Below are 12,814 nucleotides of genomic sequence, written 5' to 3' on the forward strand. Positions count from 1 at the left end.
GTGTCGACGTCTAACCTACTGTCATTCGAAGAAGCATTTGAGACCCCAGTCGGAGTCATCAGAACTCACTATGCAGGGTGGAGGATGCAAGGAAGAGCTCAGTGCCAGGTCAGACAGTGGCGTCATCGCCTTTTGGACAGTAGTCGAAGTCTTTTGCCGGTGATACAGGATCGCCGTTGCAGACTGATGTTGACATGTCTTGAGTCGTAAGGGTTCAGAGTCCAGACTTCAATAAGTCGCGTGTCCTGTCCGTCAGTGGTGAGACGTTTCAGCCATACCTGTTGACAGCTCGATCAAGCAACGCTTGACAATGAGGGTTCAATCAGTGCTTCCTCTGGAACATTTGCCGTCCTCTTACAGCGTGCGCACGGCACGGACTTACCCACAGCCCGCCTAGAACCCTTCCTTATCGAGGCGAGTGAAATAGTCGTATATCTGACACAACGGCTGTCTCATGTTTTCCTCTGCCAAGGCCGATGATCTGATGGACAGTGCTTCCGCCAGCATCAAGGAAGTTGGAAGGGGCGCTTCCGCTGCAGCGGAGGGCCTCGAGAATGTAAGCTCTTTCGCCCAGACAGGACTATCGAAGCTTCCGACAACGGCAAACAATATCGTGTTCAACATCCATGGTGATCATTTCGCGGAAGAAAGTCGCGTTTCGCGTGAGCCTCGTCTTTTCTGTATGGACACACATCGCCGTACTCAAAAGCCTCCCTTATCGACAACACGCGCCGATTCAGCAGTACCACCGAGACGCGCGGAGCTCGTGATCTCGACAAAGCAATGATTTCCCGTCGCTCCACGGTGGAGAGTGAGCCAAGATTGCCACTCACTATCTTCGTGTTCGTTGCAGCCAACCGCACATTCGACAATGTAATTCACTCATGCGGAAAATCGCGAAGCCGCCAGGTTTGAGCGAAGCTTGTGGCCCAACGCGCCAGAGCCAGCCTTATCGTCGTTGTTGATGCTTGACATCTCGGTAAACATGTCCTCGATCCGCCGCTCGCCTCAGGTAAGCTGAAACACGGAAATTGTGGCGGCACTACCGAACTCTCCTAGTCGGACGCCTTCTCTACCTTCGAATCTTGCAAGGCTTTCACCTTCAAGGATATTTTACCATTCTTTCCATTCTTTCAGTGGTCGTATTTTATGCTCGCGCTGTTGGTTCTCGCTTGTATTGCGGTAAGGAGCTATCTTTCGAAACACACAGGGGTGTTCGTGCCGCCGACGTAATATGATGACAGCTGTTCCTGGCGTTGGCCCTAAACGCTTCGATGTGTTACCTCCATACGCGCAGGAACCCGACACATGGTCGCGAGTATATTAATTGAGGTGGCTGGGAAATCGATGAGGGCGACGTCAAAGTCTTCGATTCCTTGCGCTGTTTCAGGTATCTAGATACGGATGTCTCAGTCAGCGTCACTCGTGTCGTGGTTGCGGTCGATCACTGAAGCGGCCTTCAAGCAGGATCTGAACTTGCAACACCATGTGAGCGGGTCATCGACATACGACGGAGACTAGATGCGACTCGAGCGAAGGGAGCGCATAGACCTCCTGGGAACGAGGATCGCGCTTGGGATGCTCTTGCTGTGCATGCAACACCGTCGCCCTGATACTATATGTCGTTTAAAGGCAAGTGTATTCGATGCAAGCACGCACGCTCTGCGCAAATCCAGCATTAGTTTGCAAGGACAGAGCTCCAGGCTGTGTTCTGAACAGACTGGCAAGTCATAGTCCAGGTCTGGCAAGCATAGATACCTTGAGCGCTGCCTGTGTCCTCCTCGAGGTACGCGACCATCGATGTTCACCAGCTTCGGGAGGAGGAACACAATTCCACGCACACATTTTCCACTCGCAGAGTCGGCTAATGCGCCTTTTCATGGTCGACGTCTGTATGCGATCTCAACTTTAACGCCAAGTGACTAGCAAGGACAGTGAACGTTGCTGCTGGATTCTTAGTATACTAAACAAGTGCCAAGTAAGTCTGTCTCCCCATCATTGCCCGCGTGGGGTGATACCCTTTGGGGAACATGCCACCGGAGTAGGGATTTCTGGGCGTTAGCCATAATAGCCTGATATGTCTCTGTATACACAATGCTATCATCGACGTCCGCTGACGGGCACTTGAATGGAAGAAGAGGTAAGTGCGCGCCAGAGACATCCTCATTGACAGGCTCCTCTGCCCATAGAACAGAACATATACACCAATGACCATGCCAGCCAACAACCCTTCAGTCAATCCAATCATCCCCGGCTTCGCCCCTGACCCTTCCTGCATACGCGTCGGCGACACCTACTACCTCGTCAACAGTGCATTCCAGTACTTCCCTAACCTTCCCATCTACACCTCCACGGACCTTGTCAACTGGACGCACACCACCAATGCCATCAACCGTCGCTCCCAGCTATCATTCGCCGATTCCTTCACACGCATCGCTCCACCCGATCAATGGGGCGAGTCCATGCTGGCCAGCGGCGGGCTCTATGCGCCGACGATCAGACACCATGACGGTCTCTTCTACGTGGTTTGTACGAACGTGATACAGCGATTTGGCGAAGATTGGGGCTCGGATGTGAGGCAAAACTTCATTGTGACGAGCAGAGATCCGTTCGGGGATGAGTGGAGTGATCCAATCTTCTTCGAATTTGAGGGGATAGATGTTAGCCCTTTTCGGATGAAGGCACAGGGAAGAGCTACATCGTTGGCTCGGCGGTGCCTGGACCGATGACCACCATCAAGCTGTTTGAGATCGACCTCGCGACAGGAAAGAAGCTATCAGACGAGAAGCTGATCTGGCGAGGGACAGGAGGCGTGTATCCTGAGGGCCCGCACATATGGCTGAAGGATGGGTGGTACTATCTGGTGATCTCCGAGGGAGGGTGTTTCCCAGACCATATGATCACAGCAGCGCGCTCGCGAGAACTTTGGGGCCCGTACGAGGCGTATGAGAACAACCCACTTGTGACTGCGAAGGACACGGATGAGTACATTCAGCACATCGGGCACAGTGACATGTTCACTGATCCGGAAGGCAACTGGTGGGCAGTCTGCCTAGGCGTGAGGAAGGACAAGAAGAGCCGATATCTGATGGGCAGGGAGACGTTCTTGACACCGATGAGCTGGCCGAAGAATAGCTGGCCTCAGGTCTCCCAGCCGAAGATGACGCTGGCGCGGGACTTGCCTACTAAGCGAACCACTATCACCGCGCAAAACCCAGAGGTCGAATACATCTACCTTCGCGACGCAGACCTTTCCGCGCACCGCATCGAGGCCAATACTATAACGCTGCGCCCTACTTCCGCAGATGTCACAGACGGTCGCCGCGATGCGAAGCCAACCTTCATCGCCAAACGCATCCGCACCCTTGACCGCGGCGTTGCGAGCGTCACACTACGTCGGCCTTCATCATCTCCTGCCAGAAGCAACAGAAGCACGACATTCAACGCAGGAATAGCCTTCTACAAAGATGAACACCGCTTTGCTAGGCTATACCTCTCACAGACGTCCACACCCTCTGCGGCAGAAATCGTCTTCGAGCTCCGGAACGCAGGAAAGTCGATCTCTCGGGACGCGAGGATCAGCGTCCCATCCGGAGAAGACGAGGACGCAAAGAATGTGCAACTCAGAATCACTTACTCTGAGGAGACCATTGAATTGCATTACAATATCGGTAAAGGCTGGAAGGGCTTGGGCGGAACAGTGGACAGTTTGGAGCTAACCGGACTGGATTTCACAGGACCTGTTGTTGGACTGTTCGCCTGCACGGTCGGTGATCGAGAGGATGAGTTGGCGGGGAGTGCTGGACAACGCGCGATAGTCGTGTTTGAAGACTTTAGTGTGCAATAACGATCGCCCATGCTCAAGACGGAGACTATGCCTTCGCAGACGGGCCTCAATGGTCGCTGACCGGGCCTTTCTGGTCAGCTGCAATCCCAATAGCCAATGCCCAGATGCAGCTCTCAGTCCCTGTCATCGTCCCTTCCATCAATCTCAGCAGTCAATCTACGATCAACTGCCAAGAAAGTCCAGAGCATAGCACAAACATACACCATCTTCAGACTGCCTGCAATGACAAACACAAGCCAGAACAGTCCTCGATCAGCCAGCACACCCGTCAGAAAAGAACCAAACCCATTTACTGTCATCTTAATTAGATTGATCATACCCAGGCAGGCGACGCGTTTACTTGGCGTGAGGATTCGGCCTATGAGTGTGTTCCTGGGCGCGAGGTATATATCGTCAAGGAATGCCTGAAGGAGGAGGAGGAAGACAAGGGGAGGGGGAGTAGAGGGGAGGCCGAAGAAGAGCATCACTAGACCTGCTGGGCCGTATGTTGTTGCTAGTGTCTATGTCATGTACATGTCAGTAATTCTGCTGGGGCGCAAATCGATGGGCAGGCAACGTACGACCATGTTGCCAAGTCTCCGAGACAGCGAAACGGATGTCATGGTGCCAGCTGCTGACAGCATGCTGCCAAAGAAGAATATTGTACCCAGGCTCGAACTGGAGAGACCAAATCGCGTTCGCACAAAGTATGTTTGCCATGGTACTGAAGACAGCCCAACGGAGATGGAATCCGTCGCTTGAAGTACACAGAGTTTCAGCAGAAGGAGTCTCTCTTTCGAGTCCAACGAAAGGACAGAGAAGCCTTGCTTGTGTACAGAGGTCTCCGAGTCAAGAGATGATGCTGCCAGCGACGAGAGCAGCGGCTCATCTTCTGCAACAATCGCTGTTGCTGGAGGGCTCGGAGAAGACTGTGGTTGTCCTCTCCTTTCCTGGGGCCCGCCATCCTTTGACGTTATTTGTGTCTCGATTTGCTCGCTCAGGCAACTCGACAAGATGATCTTCAGGACTCCTATGCCGGCGTATATGGCAAAGACTGCGCGACATGCGGACACAAACGTCCACGAGAACCTTGAGCTCTGAAGAAATGCCATGATTGCACCACAAGCTGCAATGCCGAGAGCAGTGGACAGAAACTCAGCAGTGCCATACCAAGCCATCACATCGACCACGTTTCGGATCACGACGTTGAATAGAGCACCTTCTTCGATGGTCTTGAATGGGCCCACCTCGGTAGCACTTGGACTCAGCACTCCCAGCACGGCTGCAGCCAGTAGAATCCAGTAGTTGCTTGCCAAAGCGAAGACAACGCCGCTCATAGTCATCAGCACCGCACCAACGACGAGCACAGTCTTTAATCCAATGACGTGAGCGAACTGAGTCAGCAGCAGGACCATGAAGAAGTCGCCAATTAGCGTAAGGCCAAAGAAGATCCCAATCTGGGTGTCAGAGAATCCCAGCGCGGACAGGTAGGCAGCAAGGTTGAGTGCAACGAGGCCATAGCCAAAGACTCGTACGAAGCGCTGAATGAGGATGAGTTTTGCGTCGGTTGGTGAATTGTGGACTGTGATGAGGCCGATACTATCGAGTAGCCGGTATGCGTAGTTCTTTGGCCGCTGTGCCAGCAAATCATTTGCCTGAACGTCATCTGCCGTCTGGCGCGAAGTCGCCTCGTGCGACATCGAATGATTTGCGTCTTGCTGCTTCTGTCGACGTTCGCGCTTTACAAGTCCTTTCCGGTCACGCACCGTTCACAACGATGGCACAGTCGTCAAATTATGTGCTCTGTCCATCAGGTTACTCGTACGTGGAGCCGTCGTCGATTGACTGCACAGTACGGCTGTCGGAGGCTTGGACAAACGTGCCTTATCACACGCTCTCTTAGCTGCATGATGGACCATAGAGAGCCGAGATACCGCCTGACCGGTCGGAGAAGACTCCAGCTAAGATGCTGTGTCTATCCTGCTGAGATGTGGTCAACCCTGTCCGCGACCTGCTTGCTCTTGCTAGGAATGCATCATGCACCACCGGGCAAGCGCTCGCGCGTGCCGGGTAGCTGCCCTCCCAGGCTAACTCCAGAAAGCAGGCGCAGCGACGAAAGCCAAAAAATGGAAGGAAGATGAGAAGGTCAGAGTAAACGTAGTTTCCAGGTTGCTGAGATTCTGATTCTATGTTGCAGGCGGCTCTTATACTGACATCTTTTCTACCGTCTCCCTACTGTCAGATACTAACACGTGCTCTATTTTTCCTTTCCCTATGTAGAATCCCACCTGTACCATCTCGACTTTTCAGCAGACTTTGGTTGTCGATTCATTGCGGTATTCCTATCACTCACTGCCAGTTCTGCCAACGACACCCACAACCACCTGTCCCACCATCAATACCCCCATCATCTTCATCGAATCCATCAGAACCTCCGCCACTGAAGCTTCCGTCCGCGTTCTGCACGATGCCTGGCGCCGAATTGATCAACGTGCCACCAGCACCTCTCTGCTCTAGTACAAATCTGCCACCCTTCTCCTCATCGATCATCCCATCCCCATCGACTGCATAGCAGTACGAAATCTTCTTGTTCACATTGCCGCCATGTCGGTCCAGCGTGATGCTGGTCGGGTATGGAAATGAGCCTGGCGGAGTGTAATTGATCGCCGAGTTGGGACTGTCACTGCTGTCGACGCCAACGGTGCCGCCAATGACAGGCACCGGGCCAAGCATCTGGCCATCGAACTCAGGGGATGTCCAAATCTGCACGAGGAAACGCGTCTGCGCCCATGTGCATCGCGAGCGAGCGCCTCGGCGAGTAGAGCCGCCAGACGCATCGGATGGGTTGCCAGCGCCGGAGTTCGATGAGTCCGGAGTTTCGATGATGGACGAATTGGTGTCGTTGGCGGTATTGGACACCACGTCTGTAGTGAGGAAGATCGATTTGTCGTAGTACATATAGAAGCCGAAGTGCTCTGTTGGCAAGCCACGATTGTAGAGGCGGACTGGTTGATTTGTGGCGAAAGGGGAGTTGGGCAAGAGGTTGGCTGGAGCAGCGAGGCCAGCTGAGTCGATCTCGGGCTTGGGAAGCAGCGAATCAAGACTTTGACGTGTAGAGAGGGCACGCGCTGTCGTTTCGTTGCCATCGTTGCTATTGGTGGTAGCCGTAAGGTTTGAGGCCGAGAAGTCGGAGGGATTGATGGGAAAGGCCGGAATGAAAGACATGTAGAAAGGCGTATCCTCGCCATTGAACGGTGCTGTATTGTTGTCCGTGGTGTTTCCAATGAATAGCTGATCAGCCACAGCTGGCGGAGCAGGGTCGGCCTCGAAGGAATCATCCGCGAAGGGGTTCGTCAGTCTCTTGCTCATGACTCGCGAGATCGAAGAGGTATTAGCAAAGCTGGGAAGCGTCATGTTGCTTGCGACAGTTCCATTCCGGAACTTGATTTCAAAGCGGAAGTTGGGTTGATTCGGGCTGTTCGGCGAGATTTCAGACTGCTGCTCGGGTGGCAGACCACAGCTCCATGCCGTCGCTGGCTGAACGCACTGCGAATTGTCGAGCACATTGTTGGGCCGTATGATTGTTGAGATTCCAGTGGGCATAGGAGGGTACCCTGTCAAGTTCAGCCATTGTGTCTGCGTCGGAGTGCGATCGCCTCGTGGCTTGAGCAGAGTCGCCAGCAGCAGAGCCACAACAATGACACCCAATAGACCCGCAGTGGTCAGTGCTACCTTGCAGCGATACTTGCGGCTGGTTTTCTTGTCGTTCTTCTCAGCGTCCTCCTTTCGATCGGTTCTTCTCCGCTTCAGGCTCAACTTGAGTCGTGAGAACAGTCCTGGATTCTTTTCATCCATGCTCTTCTCAGCATCTACGGTCGAAGATGCTCGCCTAGAGTCGGGACCAGTCTCATGCGCTTCCGCCATGAGTTGTTTGGGAAACTCGCCGTAAGGATAGTGGTAATAGTTATGCACGACTATGGGCGCCATCTGTGCTGAAGGTCCTGTTGAGTTCATCTCTGCCATCGGCACATCACCATGGGCTGCCATCGTCTGCTGTGCTGCAGGGGAAATCGGACCAGGTGAGTCTATTGGCTGAAGGCTTGACGAGGCAGGTGGAGGTACGATGGCGCTGACTTTGTGCTGCCTCACGCTCTGCTGTCGGGTAGGAGCCTCCGCAATCATCGGCTGAGGCGGTGCCAGCACTATAGCCCGTGTGTCAGAAGGCTTTTCCGCCTCTGTCACCGCTGTCGAGTTCTCCACAGACGAAGCATCTGCGCTTCGCTGTGTATGAATGGCTGGAGGAGTCCTGCTATCGACTGATCTTGCTTGCAGCACAGTCGCGGGTTCCGCTTCCCTAACATGAGGCGAGAATTCGACGTCCTCTTCTGAGCCATTGCTGAAGGATCGTCCGTGCCCGGTAATGCCGAGCTCGGGCTTTGTCGTGATGACAGCACCCGAGACGGCTTTGGTCTGGTCGGCGTCGTCCGCATCTTTCAGGGATGCGCCTTGAGCTTGAGACTCGTCCCTATCATATATTGACCGAAACGAAGGCCATTTCTCGGCGCAGGAATGATTCTCGCATTCGAAAAATTGCTGTCCCGAAAATTGCTCAATTGCACATGCATGATAGTATTCATCGGCCAGTCCTCCAGTCATCCGATGCGCGCCAATTTCTCCGCCGCGAAGAAGGCTGACCTGGTCATCGTCTTCGATTATGGTGTGACGAGGAAACGTGGTATTCGTGCTCAGCGCGCGATTCAGAGACTGCTTGTGCTCCGTGGTCCAGCTCGACCAGATACTTTGGCGAATGCCAGCCAATCCTAGGCGTCGAGGGGTCTCTGGCGAGGGCTGAGATTCTGCAGTGTTTGCACGTGTTCGGTTCGGTGCAGACGAGTTCGGAAGTGGAGGTACTTCTGGTATTTGATCATTGATTTTCATGGTGCCTGCTCGCGAGAGCATGGGGGACAGAGCAAGGTTCCACCATCCCTGAGACTTATGTTTTGCCCGTTCGTCGAAAGCTTGCGCCGCTGCTGTACTGGCATGTTTATTATAGCTTGCGCCGTCGAGTATACTGGGCACGACTGGAAGTGAAGGTACTGCAGGTTGTGGCTCTGTATTTCGGACAAGGGAACGGTCCGTTGAACGATTGAAGGTAGGCTCTGCGGGAGTGATCACAATGGCTGGAGTCGTAGGCGTTTCCAGCGTGATAGCACTGTTGTCGCCTTGCTGATGCATAGCTGCTTCATGCTCCGGTATTTGTATACCAATCATCACCGCATTCTGAGTATTCCCTCTAGGCTCGGAAATTTGTCGTGTCCGATTCTGCACCTGACCCGTGGCACTGTGATCGTTTCGTATAGGTGTGGGTAGCTTCTTCTGTTTCCGATCCCGCGCTGCCGTGGCAATACCAGTAAGCTTGGTAAGAGCAGCTGACCGCTCAGGCTCATCCGACAACATCGAAGCATCGAAATGTTCTGCCTTGGCCGACACTATCGACTTCGGTCGATTCGTTGCGCCCACCTTCTGAGCTCGCACATGGTCCAACTTGAGATCATCATCACACACTGTTGCTTGAGAAGCCGGTAGTGAGGTCATCACATTCAACTCGGGTCGTGGCTTCCTGGCTGGAGAAGTGTCCGGTTTCCGAGCTTGGGCTCTTGGCCGTTGTGTTCTAGTATCGTTGTATTTCTCCAGATAGAAAGCGTCGTGTGAGCTGACCGAAGCATCTTCGGAGTCTGAGAGGGTAACGTCGGTGAACAGCGGTGAGGGGTACTCGCTGGGGTCAGAATTATGCAAATGATCTGAGGCTTTGGGCGTACGCTGGGCAGTTTGTTGACGCGTTGCAGGCACCTGCTGTAAAGAATGCGGAGGAGCACTTTGGATGGTTGTTGACACCATTTTGCTGCTCTTCAGAATTTTCGCGCGGGTTAGGGACGCTGTCTTCCGCAATGATGGCCTGTCGGATTTATGTGTGATGTTCGATATTGTCCTTTGTTGCGACTGCCGGTCGTTGTCTGAGACGAGACTGCTTTGTGTGAGACGGCTGAGCCAGATCAGTTAGGGATGTCTTTTCGAAACAATAGGAAATTCATGAATAGAAAACAGCACTTTCCAACGCAAGGCACTCCGTCACTGCATCTCTCGCTTATTGAATGCAGCCTTGCAGGTATCTACAACAAAGGAAATTGAGACTTAGACCTCAGTAACATCGGTAGTCGGCGCGTGAGATCTTCAATCGTGACCTAGGCAACAGACCGGATCCTTTTGAGGGCCGCCAAACGGCTATCTGAAATGGTGCCCACAGAGTACAGAGGCCATGACTGGCGTATGGCGCACGACGCAGAATGTTTCGTTTAGACTCAGCCATGTCCTAAAAAGCCGCGATACCATAGTTAGCACAATCCATCTCCATAAGGTTGTCTCGGATGCAGAAGAGACCTCGCCGGCCACGATTGCACACGTAGTGTCGCTGGTCGACAGCCATTCTTGACGAGCGCATAATGATAGCACATGAAAAGCTGGAACATTATAAGCGCGTGTGTTTCAGAGGTTGAATTCGATCTTGAAGCGGCTATCAGCCAGCCAATCGTCAATTCGGGGACCATTTCACGTGACCGCTCGTATCCCGCGCAGTCATGTGATTAGCTATTCATTCAATGTTCAAGTTCGAACCGAAGTTTCCATATCGATCCTCATGCACACAATTATTGCGTGCTGCAGGCGATGCAGCCTGGCCTTTGATGCCCGCATAAGACGTGACTTGCTGTTGACACAAACACCCGAAAATCATTTTGTTAGGTACATGTCTCGTACGCCATTGTCGCCGTCGACTGGCATTACACCCTCGTCCCTCAAGCCATGAGGTCAGTTCTGGAGAGCCTTGTTGTCTTCTTCGCGTAGGCAGGATGAGCCCGAACTCTATCTTCGTTCAGGCGGATGCGAAGAGGGCGCATTGGAATAGTGCACGCCCTGCATAGCGCCGTTGGTGAGGGGAGGCAGAGTGCGACCCTGCTCATGATTGCTATCGATGCCATTTTGGTAGCTCGAATTGTAGGGAGTCGATGACTGATAGGATCCTTGGTGCTGAGATCTCTGGAGCTGTTCTTTCAGCTGTTGGACCTGCTTTTCGAGCTCGTGTTCTCTATGTCTAGCTGCCTCAATTTCGATGCGTGACTTCTTGACATTGTTCTCGAGGCCGTCAATATAGTCGTTAGCTATTCAAACGTTAGTATGGGGATCCGAGACAGATTTGCTGAGATTAGCTCACCCCTGGAGAGTATTTCCCACTTTGAGGATTTGTTGTTCTGATTGGCCGGCAGACGTTGACGAAGCATTTCGAAGCAATCTTTCATCTCACTGCGACGTTTGCGCTCGGCTAACTTGTGCGTAACTCGGAGTTCCGGTGTTCTACTGTAAGGAGTCGCGCCGTTCGGGGAATCTGGGTCCTGGCGAAGACTGTCCAGCTGTTTGTTCATCAAGGTATGATGATGCGAATCTGGCAGTTCTGATATTATCAGTACATGGTGTTACGAATGGAACGAATCACATACCTTGTTGGCCTGGAGGGTAGCGGGATGACTCCATGGTGACAATGCTACTGGCATATGATTCTGCATAGCTGTTGCGTCGCGAGAAGGTGGAGCCGGGTCTGCTGTTGTGATCGGCGGGTTTGCTGTCGGGATCTGGGAAGGCATAGGCCTGTCCTCGAGTTGGAGCATCAGCACTGTAGACTTCTGCCTTGGGATTTTCCAAGATTGGCGGAGCTACACGACCGGCAGCGAACGGGCCCCTACTATTGCGCTGCGATGAATATGGCGATAACGGTCCATTCATCGTCGAGTATCTGCACTGTAACCATTTGAGGTTGGTATGCCTCGTTGTTGCTGCAAGCCGGAGACAATGGATGTTTGTGATTGGTTGTTGCTATGATATGGCGACGGCGATGTTGGTCCCAGACCAAGACTATTCATTCCTTGGTGGATGCTCCCCGTCACACTGCTTCTTCGAGATTCGTCGTAGTCGCCGCTTCCGCGGTGGGGGTGGTCAGACAGTGCGCCGTTCTGTTGTCTCGTCTGGGCTAACGACGGCCCGAATGTTGAGCCAGGTGTCGTATCAGGTGTATATGGTGACGCGCCTGGAGCGTTGGGAGAATGGGCAGAGTTGAGATACGGCATAGTATTAGTCGACGATGCGGTTACTACCACGGTTAGCAAGGCTGCAAAAAATAGGAACAAGGCCTACTGACGAGCACTGTTGTTCGTCATGAATGCACCAGAATCTCTCTGCGGCGGATTTATAGAGAGATCTGGGTGGGGTCTGTCGCCGGGTGGAGGGAGCTTCGAAGTGAGCGTCGATATTGATGGCAGGGTTTGCGCCTGAGATGGCCCATTTTCCCATGGTCGGTGACTATGCGATTGGTTTGACTGCTGAGCAGCCGAGTGGATGATGCCATGGCTTCTCTGTTCGAAAGTCAAGGCTGTTGGTTGTTTGCTGTCTATAGTTCGCCCATGAGAGGTGAGTCGGGCGGCTGCTGCAAGTTTGCGACACCTGTCCGCGAAGAGCAATAGCTGTTGCTCTCACGAGATGACGCTGGCGCAGTAGTTCGCGCGCTCACACGAAGCGAACGTCAGCGCACAGCAGATTCTGCGGTGTCACTAAAATCGATGGGACTTCAGCGGTAGTCGGATTCAGCCTTTCTCTGCTGCTGAGCCTGGCATACACCTAGGAATACAGCGATTTGATGTGTCCTAGAACAGGCTTTGCCAGACACCTGGAACAATGGGAAAGGCCAGTCGCGCCTGTCCTCGGACGTGTCTCACTCTTCGTGGACGAGGGTGAGGTGAGATCGTAAGTCGCAAAGTTGTCCTCGACCGACAGACGACTCGTCAGAGATACTAGTTGTTTGTTTCACAGATAACAATCTCTTGTGCTGCTGTTGATATGGCTGCCAGCTTTTGGCGCATCGAACGTGTAGACGCGCTGTTGGGG

At 53.2% G+C, this 12,814-nt stretch overlaps 4 protein-coding genes across 4 annotated transcripts; 1 reads left to right on the top strand and 3 right to left on the bottom strand.

Annotated features, from left to right (window-relative positions):
- Positions 1 to 2,213: 2,213 nt before the first annotated feature.
- Positions 2,214 to 3,847, top strand: AB675_2693 (Non-reducing end alpha-L-arabinofuranosidase BoGH43A; the record flags this gene model as incomplete). Its single annotated transcript, XM_018142685.1, has 2 exons — positions 2,214 to 2,625; positions 2,688 to 3,847. 2 exons carry the CDS (start codon positions 2,214 to 2,216, stop codon positions 3,845 to 3,847), a joined length of 1,572 nt encoding a protein of 523 aa, XP_018004777.1.
- Positions 3,848 to 3,960: 113 nt separating this feature from the next.
- On the bottom strand, positions 3,961 to 5,526 carry AB675_2694 (uncharacterized protein; the record flags this gene model as incomplete). Its single annotated transcript, XM_018142686.1, has 3 exons — positions 3,961 to 4,139; positions 4,188 to 4,347; positions 4,408 to 5,526. 3 exons carry the CDS (start codon positions 5,524 to 5,526, stop codon positions 3,961 to 3,963), a joined length of 1,458 nt encoding a protein of 485 aa, XP_018004855.1.
- A 649-nt stretch (positions 5,527 to 6,175) lies between these two features.
- Positions 6,176 to 9,724, bottom strand: AB675_2695 (uncharacterized protein; the record flags this gene model as incomplete). The annotated part of the gene is made up of 1 exon (XM_018142687.1): positions 6,176 to 9,724. The coding sequence occupies one exon, from the start codon at positions 9,722 to 9,724 to the stop codon at positions 6,176 to 6,178; it is 3,549 nt and encodes a 1,182-aa protein (XP_018005223.1).
- A 1,020-nt stretch (positions 9,725 to 10,744) lies between these two features.
- AB675_2696 (Protein esc1) lies at positions 10,745 to 11,659 on the bottom strand (the record flags this gene model as incomplete). Its single annotated transcript, XM_018142688.1, has 3 exons — positions 10,745 to 11,040; positions 11,094 to 11,330; positions 11,377 to 11,659. The coding sequence occupies 3 exons, from the start codon at positions 11,657 to 11,659 to the stop codon at positions 10,745 to 10,747; spliced, it is 816 nt and encodes a 271-aa protein (XP_018005302.1).
- Between the last annotated feature and the right edge of the window lie 1,155 nt (positions 11,660 to 12,814).

This window comes from Cyphellophora attinorum (genome assembly GCF_001299255.1).
Source record: "Cyphellophora attinorum strain CBS 131958 chromosome Unknown Contig2, whole genome shotgun sequence".
NCBI lineage: Eukaryota > Fungi > Ascomycota > Eurotiomycetes > Chaetothyriales > Cyphellophoraceae > Cyphellophora > Cyphellophora attinorum.